We start from the raw sequence: 13,146 nt of genomic DNA, 5'->3' as shown, positions 1-13,146 counted from the left end.
CATCATATATGTATTAACCATATTAACCATTCCATTCATTTACATCTCAAATGATATCCCACTTCCTGGTTACGCCCTCTACCAAGTCCCTATCCCATGAATCCCACTTCCCAGTTACTTCTCCATACCAACCTCCATCCCACATCTGCCGTCCCTCCTCCCTTTTGCCTGTATAAGAGTGCTCCCCCACTTACCCACATTCTCCCACCTCTCCAGCATCCCCCCCTACTCTGGGGCATCAAACCTCCCTGGGACAAAGGGGCTCCCCTCTCACTGCTGTCAGGCAAGGCCATCCTGTGCTACATATGTATCTGGAGCCATGGATTCCTCCAGGTACTCTCCTTGGCTGGTGGTCTAGATTCTGGAAGAACTGGGTGGTCAGGTCAGTCTATGTTGTTTTTCCAGTGGGGTTGCAACCCCTCTTCTGCTCCTCCAGTTCTTCTGCCAGCTCCCCCACCAGGTTCCCTGAGTTCAGCCTGATGGTTGGCTCCAAGCATCCTCCTCTGCATTGGTCATTTGCTGACAGGACATTCCAAAGAACCGCCACACTAGGTTCCTGTCAGCAAGTGCCTCTTGACCACAGTAACAGTGTTGGGTTTGGTGTCTGCAGACATGATGGATCCCCAGGTGGGGCAGTCCCTGGTTGGCCCTTCCTTCAGTCTCTGTTCCATTTTGTGTCCCCATTCTTCCTTTGCACAGGAACATTTCTGGGTTAAGAACTTTGAGATGGTGGGTGGCCCCTCCCTTGACCAGGGGCTGTGCCTATCTTCTAGAGGTGGTCTCAGCAAGTTCTATCTCCCCCTTCTCTGAATATTTTGACTAAAGTCATCCCCGTTGGGTTTTGGGAGCCTCATCTTTCCCTGGTGTCTGGGTTCCTTCAGCAGCTATCCCCAGTTCCACATCCCCCACACTACATATTTTTGTTCAATTTTCTGATCCTCTGTACCTCTCTCACATCTCCAGTTCCTGATACTGCCACCCTTCTGAGCCTCCATTCTTTTCTTTCTTTTTCTTTTTCTTTTTTTCTTTTTTTTTTTGTAAGTTGGAAAATAACTTTATTTGTTCTAGGGCATTGGCCAGAATCCCCTTAGAACTTCTGAAACTGCTTCTTGGTGCCAGCAGCCTTGGTGACCTTGAGCACATTGAATCAAACAGTCTTGCTCAGGGGCCTGCACTCTCCAACAGTGACAATGTTGCCGATCTGTACATCCCTGAAACGTGGGGACAGGTGCACAGACATGTTCTTGTGATGCTTCTCAAAGCGATTGTATTTCCTGATGTAATGCTGATAGTCCCAGCAGATGACAATGGTCCTTTGCATCTTCATCCTTGTCACCACACCAGACAGGATCCAACCTCGGATGGAGACATTTCCAGTGAAGGGGCATTTCTTGTCTATGTAGGTGCCCTCTTGAGGCCTAGACCGATGTTTTTGTAGTACCGAGGGAGTTTTTCCTTGCCGGTACGCTTCTTGATTTGAAAGATTGTAGGCTGCTTTTGGTAAGCACGCTCTGTATGAATGTCTGCCATCTTCCCAGCAGCCTGAGAAAAAGCCTGAGCCTCCATTCTTACAGGACACAGCTTTCCTGCCCACTGAGCTCAATCCATAGCCAGGACTTGTCCCCTGTGTAATCTTCATGGGTTTTTTACTTTGCCTCTGCCCTGGCCACACCCACAGCCCATCACTGGGGGATTCTAGGCAGGGGCTCTACTCCTGAGCCACCACGCCCTAGCCCCTACCTTGGATTAGTGTGTTGTGTGGATTTATAGTGGCATGCATTTGGAAATGCTCAGCTTCCAACAGTCCTCCAGAAGTGTAAATTTGGGATTGTTGCAGTACAAGTGATGAAATGTTGGGACTCAGACCTGCTACTCCATCCCTAGTCCTCTTCCTACTGTTGTAGCTGAGGCTGGCCTTGGACTACTGATTCTCCCACCTCCACCTCTGGAGCTTGGGATGATAGGCATGTTACCACTTATATGCATGACTCTTTTACTTTGTCTTTGTGAAAGTCTTGCAGTGTAGCCCAGGCTAGCCTGCAACTCAAGTTTCCCAAATGCTAGGATGACAGTCATGTTTCCTGAATACAACCCAGGCCACTTTTAGTGTGCAGTTCTCAGTTTGGGTGCTTTCCTTATTGATTTCTGCAATCCAACCTATTCCTGCTGTTGGCACCTAGATGACGTTTTCCATTCCCAAGTGACATTCCTGGGGTCCGCCTTATCTCCTGACAGGCCAGCCAGGCGTGGCTTGGGGAGAGTGCTTTACATTCTTGAGTAGTGACAGGGCTGATTGGTGCTTGGCCTCAGCTGCTACCTTGAAAGCTGGGTCCTGACAGCTGGGGTGATGTGAGAGCTTCCTATCGCCAGCAGCTGGACACAGTGCAAAGTCAGTCCCGCCACCCTTTGTAGACTGGGATTGCCTGAGAAAGGGGCTAGTCCTTAGGGATGTCCCTGCTCAGCTGTCTGCTGGCCCTTTGGGCGAGTCTAAGGTGCCATCCACCCTAGGACAGGCAGGGCGTGCACCTGTTTGAGGGCAGAACCTTGCCTTCAAGGGAACCTGGTTCAAGTGACTCTTGAAAGCTGTTAGTTTCCTTTTTGAGAAAGGGTCTCAAGTAGCTCAGGCTGGCCTTGAACTGGTGTTCTTCCTTCCTCAGCCTTCACAGCTGCTTTGTTGATGCTGAGCATTCTACAAATTCAGCTCCAAATCCTGTGTCTTCTTTAAAAGACATTCTCTACGTGTGTGTCTTGTGCATGCTGCCATCACATGCATGTGGTGGTCAGAGGACAACTTTTCAGAGTCAGTTCTCTTCTACCATGTGGATTCTGCAGTCACACATGGGTTGGCTTTTACTTGCAGAGCTCTTACCTTGCAGCAATCCTACCCTGGCTTCCTGAGCACAGGGGCTACCCACATGCACTGCCATGCCCATCAGTTCTATTCCTTTGTCTCCAAAGTTGTTGCCCATGTTCACATGCTGGGTCTCATGGATTCAGAAGTCTGCAGAACCTGTCTTTTTGGGAATGATTTGTCGCTGCCTCCTCTTGGTTTCCGATACTCCAAAGCCCAGATTGGCTGTAGCTATGGCTTCACAGGTTGGCCTTCCAAGAATGGGAGTCCCAGCCCTTGGCTATCCCCTAGCCTCTCCCTTTTCCTGTTTTGATGCTGGCTCAGCCAAGCCTGGAGACAGAGGCATGATATCTTAATCCTGGCTGAAGCTGAGATGGACTGGTGCCCACTGACTCCCCTACCTGCCATGTGTCCTTCCCAGTCCCTACTGGCACCACGTGGCCCACACTCCAGTAAGAGTCCTATAGCAGGCTCCCTCCCAGCCTCCCTGTACTTATTCCACTGACAGCAGGTGTGGTGAGGACATGGGTTGGTAGCCAGCTCTGGACTTGCTTCTGGCTGATGGTGTGACACTTGTAAATCAGGGGCACTGGGGTGTCAGAAATGGGTTGATGGAATGTCTGGGTGGGTAAGACATCAATTCTTAGGGATGAGAATGTAGGGAAAAGGTGGGTGGGACCCCATAGCTTCCCTGGGACATGGTGCTGGCAGTGATTTTAACCCCCAGGACAGACAGGAAATAAATTGAGAGCACCAAGGTCTCTCGGCATCCAGGGACCTGCTATCACAATGGCTGCAGGAAGACTTTGGATAATGTGTCTGCTGCTCCTGTCCTTGCACCTGAGCCTTGGCTGGGTCCTTGATCTTCAAGAGGCTCCTGTGGCAGATGAGCTCTCATCTGGGAAGATGGCAGAGACTGGAGGGACCTGGAAGCCCCATCAGGGTAAGAATCCCTGGGGGCCTCCTGACTCCCGGGTTCCTTCTCTCAAAGCCCTCACTTTGCCTCACAATCCTATTCTACCTTGTTCTAGGTAACAACCATGTTCGCCTTCCAAGAGCCTTAGCTGGTTCATGCCAGCTGTGGAGCCTGACCCTACCAGTGGCTGAGCTGGGCCTGGGCTATGCTTCAGAGGAAAAGGTCATCTTCCGATACTGTGCTGGGAGCTGTCCCCAAGAGGCCCGAACCCAGCACAGCCTGGTACTGGCCCGGCTTCGAAGGCAGGGTCGAGCCCACGGCCGGTCCTGCTGCCAGCCCACCAGCTATGCTGATGTGACCTTCCTTGATGACCATCACCACTGGCAGCAACTGCCTCAGCTCTCAGCTGCAGCTTGCGGCTGTGGTGGCTGAAGGAGTCCAGACTGGTGTCTCAGAATCACAAGTATGAGACAGGCTGGGCTTTGAAAGGCTCAAGTGACATTATTAGAAATTTGCATAGGTAAAGATTTTAGAAGGGAAGAGACCTGGTTTTTTTTTGTTTTTTATCAGCAGTGAATGCAATAAATGATATTCTCATGGCCTTAAGAGTATGTGTGATGAAGTGTACCCTGGCAGCCACCATGCTATTGTGAATCCGGAGACCTTGATCGTCTCTTAAGGACTCTAGCCCTAGCAGTCAGTAATTTGAAGATTCCCATGATAGAATTTTTCCTACTTTATTCACAAATCCAGAGGATATGTATAGAGATGTCAGCAGGCTGTAGGTGGCTCTTCTGGCCTTCCTGGCCCCATCCCTTCAGGGAGGGAGCGGCAAATCACTGAGATGCGTCTGCCCCGGGGGACCCGGTGTGCCCCAAAAAATGATTCTTCATCTCTAAGGATCTCATGGGAGAAGTCATATCGGGCTGAACCCCTGCAAGAAGAGAGAAGCTGAGTGGGTGGATGGAGGGAAGTCTGTCCCTTCAGCACTTCTATACTCTTTCTGAATGGTGGTGGTGACTTCCTCTGCTGTGAGAGCAGAAACAAGAGCTGTTAGAAACTCTTGGCCTCATCTGGGGACTCTAGGCTATGTTGTACCTTAAGATATAGAGAGAACCTGGCTCTAACAACAGTTCCAGCCACTGCTCAGGTTCCTGCATATGCACCAGCTTCATAACACTTGGAGACAGCAGGGAAAGGCCAGCAATGGTAGATCCACAGAACTGGAGAAGGAGAATGGTGTGTGTATAAGGGGGTCAGGCTTAGTTCTGCCCTCCTGCCCACCAACAACCAATGCCTTCTGCCCACCTTCACACTGTCAACGTGAGGCTTGATGTAGCCCCAATGTTCCAGGTCCAACACATGGACCGGGGATAGCAGGGTCTGGTCAGGACCAAAGGCAGCCACCTGGACCCGCTGCAGGATGGCCTGGCTTGCATCAGACCAGCAGGATTTCTCTGTCTCCCTGAAGCCGTGGATGGCCTGTACAGAGAGTCAGGAAAATGAGGTACAGAGGGGTGCAGTACAGGGCAGGCAGTTTTTCCAACTTTAGCTCACAATCAGTGAGGTTTCAACCACGCATCTGGTCTTCATGTTTCCATTCCCAGTGGTCCCTGGTGCTGACCACCCTAATATTCAGTATCTTGTCTCCAGTCTCAACTTGATCCCACTCAAGTCCCTAGTAAAACTCCCAACTGCTGGCACTCCCTCTCCTAGGTCTGCTTTTTATTTCTAATCTTGTCATCAATGACCCTCAGTTCCAGAACTACATGTCTGGAGATATCCTTGTCCTCACCACCCATTCCTTGGTGCCCACCAAAACCCTCCCTTCTGATTCCAGGCCCATCCCCACACCACAGCCCCTGTTCTTAGTAAAGTTCACTAGTGATTTGCCCCCACTGTAATACTGCACTTCTCTGTCCCCCTGAGCTCAACATTGCCAGTTCACCTTCTCCGGCTCTGGTCCCTTCTCCTGCTCTAAGTATCATCCACAACCCCGCAGCTGCAGGCCTTCCCCTGGCCTCAGCTCTGGCATCGAGATACCCCTGTTCCCATAAGACGTTCTGATCAGCTGTCGTTCCTGGAGCTGCCCAGTACCCGCCACGTCCCACACCAGAGAAACTGGTCCCACGCAGCAGTCGGAGCCCCATGTCACTTGGTCCGGCCCAAACCTACCTACCGCACTGCCCAAAACACACGGTCCCCAACCTGGCAGAGCAAGCCTAGCTCTTCGCTCTGCCCCTCCGAGGACCCCGCCCCCTCATTAGGTCCCAGTGGGAGTCCCCATAGCTCGCCACCCGCCCACTCACCGCGTCCCAGTGGTCGTATTCGTAGCGCCGGCGCCGCAGCTGGGGCTCCAATTCGCGTGTTAACGTGTCCTCCTCCTCCTGGGTCAGGAAGCGCGGATGCACCACGGCCTCATCACGCAGGCGGCTCAGCAAGGCAGAGTCAGAGCCGCGCACCCAGCCGCACCCAGAAAGCAACCGCATCACTAGCCTCCTGCTGCCCGCCATCTTCAGGGACTGACTGCGCAAAGCTGAGCCACACCCCCGCAAGCCATTGGCTGATACAGCACCACACCCACCAGCTATTGGTTCTCCCACGTGCTGTCCCCACCCCCCGACACTATTGGACACAAGCAGGCACTCACATCCTATTAGTTGTGCTCTGTCTACTGCTTGTCCCACCTCTTGGCCCTGAGCAAGCTCTCACGCATTTGTGAGGTGTAGAACAAGGGCTAAGGGAGGCTCAGGGTCATGTGGAGTCAAAGCCACGGTTAGAAGTTCAACCATCCTAGAGCAAGCCTATTGTCAGTCAAACAGCACACCATGGCGAAGAAAGGATAACTCCAAAGTCAGCCCCTTGAGTTTGAGGCTAGCCTGAATTTCAGATGTTGTCCACAAAATAAGACATCCAAACAAGACCACCACCTCAAATACAACCCCCACCTCAAATGTTGAGTTAAATTTAAAAAGAAAAGTTTACTTCCTTCCACTCTACCCTAAAAAAAATGGGCCTAGGAAAATGGCTCAGCACTGGCCAAGAAGCGTGATGGCTTTGGTTTGATTTCCAGGATCCCCAAACACAGAACAAGCTGGAAAAACAACTCCTGCACTTGTGATCCTCTGACCTCCATAGGGTCATGTGGCACTTGCCTTCATCCCATAAACTGGCCCAATTCCCTTTTTTAGCTACATCTACATATCAGATTCTCTGCTTCAATTTTTAGTAAAACTCCATAAAAATTCCCCGACATTCTCTCTGGCTTCAGCTGGCTTTTGGAGCCTGCAACAAAATGCCAGGACTTTGTCACCTGGTCAGTCACCAGTGTCAGGCCTCATGGGCCTGAGGATCAATTCAAAGTTGGTGGTAGATTCTGGTAGACCCTCCACCCTAACCCTAAGGGGCAGAGCCCCGGCTCAGCAGGTAAGAATGTCCCCTGTAAGCTTCAGCACCCACAGGGAGGCTCCAGGGGACCCAACACCCTCTTCTGGACATGGGTACTGCACTCACATGCACAAACCAACACATAATCAAAAATAAATGCATAAAACCACCTTTCTACCCGATGACTTTGGGGCAATATATGGCTAAGTCTGCTGACAGCCAGGTGTGGCGGTGCACACCTTTAATCCCAGCACTCAGGAGGCAGAGGCAGGTGGACTTCTGAGTCTGAGGCCAGGCTGGCTTACAGAGCTAGTTCCAGGACAGCCAGGGTTTGTCTAGGTGAAAGAGGCCTGCTGTCTTGGAGAAGTAACGGAAGGTGCTTCAGACATGGGACAAAGACTATAAAGATTTAATTTAAAATCAGTGTCTCAGGCAGTCTGCCCTGCTTTGAGGGCAACCTCAACCCACATCTCCAGGAGTCGTTCTTGGGCCCAGCAGAGGAAGTTTCAGTCTGGTCTCCACACTCCTGGAGACTCAGGCCCTTAGGTGCCTGCGGGGGCAGGAGGATCCGTCGGTGCTGTGGCAGTCTCCTTCTGTACCAGTTCTGGTTCATCCTCCCCGTCCTGAGGTGGGTGGACCAAGACCTTGTCCAAGATGCCAAACTCTTGGGCCTCCATGGGGCTCATGTAGCGGTCCCTCTCCATGGCTGACTCTAGGGAAAGCAGTATATGTGGATAAGACTAAAGACCTGGGATGCTTTTCCCAAATTCTTAGGTTGAAGCCCCTACCAGTCGTGAGAGGATTTATGGAGTTGTAAGGGACCCCTACCATGGGATCTATACTCTTATGAAGAAAAGAAAGCCATTTGGGAAGCAAAAAGTAGAAAGGTTACAAACCAAGATCATGTCTTAAAAAGAGGAGTTCTGTTGGTTGAGCACTTTCCTAACACAGCCCAGGTTTTATACTTCGGATCACCAGCAATTCCAGGAAACCAAAGGTTTAGGAGCCATCAGCATCAGGACTGATCGACATAAGAATGTCCCCTTCCAGGCCCGGCCACTCCAGCTTAAGGACTGAGATGCACGTTCCTAGCATTTTAGCTCCAGCCCTTGATGTTTTGTTCCAACTCCCAAGGTACTTAGGACAAGGTGCTTACTCTGACAATTCTTCCCTGGGGCTTGGGAACTTCTCTGTGAATCTTCTCCCCCATAGTAAAAAATAGTTTTTTGTTTTGTTTTTTGTTTGTTTGTTTTTCAGACAGGATCACCTGTAGCCTAGGCTGGCCTCAAAACGATGACCTTCAACTCCTGATTCTCCTGTCTGCGCTTGCCAAGTGCTGGGGTGAAAGGCTGAAACACTATGCCACGTTGATTTAATTTTTTTACTGACTACTCAAATACAATCAGATCCTAGGACCCACACGGTAGAAGAGGATCACTTCCTGAACATTGCCCCCTGAACTCACCAATAAAATGCAACTAGGAAAAGGTCACATACTGCTAGGTGGTGAATCTTAGACTGAACATATGTGACCAGCAACAAAATATACCAAAGAAAGCCAGGCGTGGTGACACACGCCATTAATCCCAGTACTTGGGAAGCAGAGGCAGGAGGATTTCTGAGTTCCAGGCCAGCCAGGGCTATACAGAGAAACCCTGTCTCAAAAAACCAAAAACAAACAAACAAAACACCAAAGAATGGCATGTGAGACAGTAGGATGGCTTGGTGGGAAGAGGGCCTTGCCATCAAGGATAATGACCTCAAGTCCAATCACTACTCTTTACAAGGTGTCAATAGAGAACCAATGTTTAGAAACTGTCCTCTGACTTCCATACATCACTGTGACAGGCATATGCTCCCCAAATCAACTATTCTAAAAATGAAATGTCGGGCTGCAGAGATGGCTCAGCTTTTTTTTTTCTTCCTTTTTTTTTTCAAGACAGGGTTTCTCTGTGTAGCCCTGACTGTCCTGGAACTCACTCTGCAGACCAGGCTGGCCTCGAACTCAGAAATCCGTCTGCCTCTGCCTCCCAAGTGCTAGGATTAAAGGCCTGTGCCACCACAGCCCAGAGATAGCTCAGCTCAGAGTGTTGGCTGCTTGATCTTCCAGAGGTCCTCAGTTCAATTCACAGCAACCACCCGGTGGCTCACAACCATTTGTAATGGGATCTGATGCCCTCTTCTGGTGTGTCTGAGGACAGCTAGTGTACTCATATAAATGAAATAAATCTTAAAAAAAAATTGAAGGGCACCAGGGAAGTAGCCCTTGTTTCTGTCTCCCCATCAAAACAACCTCTGTAGCAGAGGCCAGCTGAGCCCACTTCTGTGACTGAGACTGGAACCTAAGCATTCTCTAGCCCAGTGTCCAATTCATGACTCCCTACCTCTACCTCCAGAGCTGGCATGACAGGCAGGTACCAACACACCCAGCTTGCAAAACTGACCTAAAGGGCTCAGAACTGGAGATTTTAACCCAAGGGAATTCTGCCTAATATGCTAGGAACTTTTGTTTTGTGATGCTGGGTACAGAGAACCCATGTCGGACCAGGACTAGAGAGTTGGCTAAGTGGTTAAGAGGACTTGTTTTGGTGGAGGACCCATACATGATTCCCAGGACCCACTGGACCTCACAATCATCTGTTACTTCAAGGGCTCTCTTCTTACCTCCATAGGCACATAGGCACACACACACACTCACATACACACACACTTACTGACATACAAGGCTAGGAAAACACCCACACACATATAATAAGAAAATAAATGAATCAGAAGGATGAAAAAAAAAGTATCGTTATGGCACACTCTTAGTCCTCATTGGGGAATTTCAGACTGGGGCTCCACCCCTGACCATGGCTCCAGCCCTTCATTGGGAAAGGGCTCATTCTAGGCAGGAGCTCTGCCACAGCCACAGGGCTTCAAGCACAGAGGATTTGTGGGACAGGAATTCTGCTGACCATCCTCCATGGCCCAGAGTGACCACATTGCAATAATGCGGCTCTGACTGTCCAGGTCAGAGTGACCACATTGCAGTAATGCGGCTCTGACTGTCCAGTGGGGAAAGCCTGCTTCAGGCCAATGCTGATGTACCAGTGTGTGCTGTGTGAGGCTGGGTGCTCACCGATCACCTGCAGGCTCTGCTTGGTGTGTTTGGCATAGATGTTGTATAGCTGCTTTTTCAGCTTCATGATTTCCTCTGCCTGGATGGCGATGTCTGTGGCTTGGCCCTGAGGAGCAGTAAGTTGAGGAAGAAGATGAAACTTCTCACGGGACACTAGTGAGGGAGCCAGACCTGTGTGTCAGACCTTCTGAGTATTATCTTCTTCCCACTAATCTATTTTTAGTTTAGTTTAGTTTAGTTTGGGGACAGGATCTCTTTACAGAACTCTGGCTGTACAGAAACTATGCAGTCGAGACTGCCTTGAAACTCAGAGATCAGCTTTTCCCTGCCTCTGCTGCCTGAGTATTGGGATTAAAGGCATGGACCACAACACCTGGCTCTATTTTTTTTTATCATTTCTGGCATTGGAAATGGAACCCAGGGCCTTGCCTCTGCTTGGCAAGCATTCTACTTCTGAAGAGTACCTCCCTAGCCATGAAAGCACTTATCTCAAAGCAGTGGCAGCAGGATCTCAGTGGGGTCAGAGGTCAACCTGGTCTGCATATAAACTACAGCACATCTGAGGCAACAGGATGAGACCCTGTCTCCAACAAACAAAAAGGAGCAGTGCTCTCATTCTAGTTCCCACTAGATGTCCCTGCAGAACATGTACTCACCCTGGCTCCTCCAGAGGGCTGGTGGATCATGATTCTGGAATTGGGCAGTGAATGGCGCATGCCTGGGCTGCCAGCAGCGAGGAGCAGGGAGCCCATGCTGGCAGCCTGTCCAACACACCACGTGCAGATGGGGTTCAGAATGTATTGCATTGTGTCATAGATGGCCAGGCCTGCAGTTACCACACCACCTGTAGGCAGTGGAGCAAGTAAGGGCCCGGGGGGATCTCACCCCAGTACCCTTCCAGCAAGCCACAAGGGCAAATGTTGTTAGGAGGAGAGGGTGACAAACAAGAGGGGTAAAGTAACAAGGAGGGTCTTTCCTTGAGAGTTAGCTATGATCAGACATGTACATGTGACAACATACAGAACTAAATAAAAGGATTCAAAGGGCTGTTAGCCACCTCTCAGCTGTGTATCAACGTGTAAGGCTAACTACTTCCCACTTTTTGTGGCACACGGGCCCAGCACAAGTCAGACGTGAGCATTCTTTTCTCCTGCCTTAGGGACTCAGCTTAGCTGAGTACCACCACACTCTGCAGAAATAGCGCTTTCCTTTTTTTTTTTCTTTATTTTATTTTATTTTATTTTATTTTTTTGGTCTTTTCAAGACAGGGTTTCTCTGTGTAGCCCTGGCTGTCCTGGAACTCACTCTGTAGACCAGGCTGGCCTCGAACTCAGAAATCTGCCTGCCTCTGCCTCCCAAGTGCTGGGATTAAAGGCGTGCACCACCACTGCCCTGCTTGCTTTGAGCGATTTTAAATTTTAGATTCTGCAGAAGGCAGAAGGCTGCACCTCTTCCCCAAAGGGGCTATCTCTGACCCCACAACCAGGCTGGCCTGGCTTACCTGGGCTGTTGATGTACATATGAATAGGTTTTTTGTTGCTTTCCGACTGTAAGAACAACAGCTGGGCGATGACCAGACTGGCCACACTGTCATCAATCTGCAGGCGGGGAGAGCAGAGGTATCCTCAGGTTGATGGATAGAAGTCTAAGGAGCTGAGGCCCTGGGAACTAGGAATTTCCAGCACAGGAAGAGCTAGGTCAGGAAGCCCCAGATAGTGGAAGACCTTATGCTGAGGACAGGGCAGCGATAGAGTGCTCTTGTAGCAGGCACAAGGCCCTGGGTTTAAGCACTGCTTAAACCAGGTCTGATTTAGGCATTCTTATGCCTGCCTCAAATGTCCTGTCAGCTATAGGGAGTTCAAGGCCAGCCTGGGACCCTGTCTCAGAAGACCACAGAATAAAACGAAACAAAGAATATGGTAATAGACATATTACCATAGTCTGACAACAGCAGACTATGGTAATAAAGCACATTTTACACCCCAACACTTGGGAAGCTAAGGCAGGACGATGGAAAGGTAGGGGCTAGGCAGTACTACAAAGCAAAAATTTTGCTCAAATTAAAAAAAAAAAAAAAAAAAAAAAAAAAGGATGTTGAAGGTCAGGGACTAGGGCCTAGGGTCTAGGAGGTCACCAAGGATGAGGGGCGAAGGGGGGGGCATACGACACAGAGCTTGACAAGGGAGAAATGTTGGAGAGACAGCAAATTGTCCCCGGGAAGGACCGGGGTCGCTCACCGGGCCCATGACGCACACGATGCGTTCCCGCAACAGCCTCGAGTATATGTCATAAGCGCGCTCACCTCGACCCTTCGTGGGAAAAGAGGAGGTGAAAGGTCAGCGTCCCTTGCACGCAGAACGCCTACAAGCCTCCGCGCCACGTCCCCATCAATTCACCGTACCGTCTGCTCCACCACAATGGGGATGAGCGGGAAAGCTCGCGTCGCAGTTCCATGCAGGCTCCTCTGCTGGGGTGAGCCGCTCCCAGCAGTCCATGGCGGGGACAAACGCCCGGCGAGGCGAGACAAGAGAGCGCGGAATCCGTCCACAGCCACTCGGGCCTCCCCCAGCAGCACTCTGGGCCACATGCCGCCGCGGACCCCGGCTCGGCTTCCGGAACTACAACACCCGGCGTGCTTTGCGGGAGTCGCTGGCTAGTCTACGTCCGAGAACGGAATAGGCGGAACTGAAGAAGGCGGGGGTAAATCTGCGGGTGGAGTCCTCGTTGGAGGTAGTTGTTCGAATGACTAAGGAAAACCCGCGCCTGAGTCCCATGAAGGTTCTCGGATGATGCTGCGCTGTTCTCGGTGCCCACGCGGGAAGAAGCTCCCCGGGGGTGAGAAGAGGCTTAGGCCCGCCCACCTGCCCGCCC

The 13,146-nt window shown here is 50.8% G+C and overlaps 3 protein-coding genes and 1 pseudogene across 3 annotated transcripts; 1 reads left to right on the top strand and 3 right to left on the bottom strand.

Annotated features, from left to right (window-relative positions):
* Positions 1-2,105, bottom strand: LOC116075509 (annotated as a pseudogene).
* Positions 2,106-3,550: 1,445 nt separating this feature from the next.
* Positions 3,551-4,367, top strand: Pspn (persephin). Its single transcript, XM_031348740.1, has 2 exons — positions 3,551-3,794; positions 3,883-4,367. The coding sequence occupies exons 1-2, from the start codon at positions 3,641-3,643 to the stop codon at positions 4,197-4,199; spliced, it is 471 nt and encodes a 156-aa protein (XP_031204600.1). The 5' UTR covers positions 3,551-3,640; the 3' UTR covers positions 4,200-4,367.
* A 121-nt stretch (positions 4,368-4,488) lies between these two features.
* Positions 4,489-6,350, bottom strand: Alkbh7 (alkB homolog 7). Its single transcript, XM_031348733.1, has 4 exons — positions 6,077-6,350; positions 5,076-5,249; positions 4,866-4,990; positions 4,489-4,701 (listed from the first exon to the last, which is right to left on the bottom strand). Exons 1-4 carry the CDS (start codon positions 6,278-6,280, stop codon positions 4,539-4,541), a joined length of 666 nt encoding a protein of 221 aa, XP_031204593.1. The 5' UTR covers positions 6,281-6,350; the 3' UTR covers positions 4,489-4,538.
* Positions 6,351-7,542: 1,192 nt separating this feature from the next.
* Clpp (caseinolytic mitochondrial matrix peptidase proteolytic subunit) lies at positions 7,543-13,146 on the bottom strand. The gene is made up of 6 exons (XM_031348726.1): positions 12,677-13,146; positions 12,513-12,584; positions 11,777-11,873; positions 10,932-11,119; positions 10,276-10,381; positions 7,543-7,866 (listed from the first exon to the last, which is right to left on the bottom strand). The coding sequence occupies exons 1-6, from the start codon at positions 12,860-12,862 to the stop codon at positions 7,697-7,699; spliced, it is 819 nt and encodes a 272-aa protein (XP_031204586.1). The 5' UTR covers positions 12,863-13,146; the 3' UTR covers positions 7,543-7,696.

Source organism: Mastomys coucha, unplaced genomic scaffold, assembly GCF_008632895.1.
Source record: "Mastomys coucha isolate ucsf_1 unplaced genomic scaffold, UCSF_Mcou_1 pScaffold3, whole genome shotgun sequence".
In the NCBI taxonomy this organism is placed as follows: Eukaryota; Metazoa; Chordata; class Mammalia; order Rodentia; family Muridae; genus Mastomys; species Mastomys coucha.
This window is presented reverse-complemented; position numbering and strand designations above follow the sequence as displayed.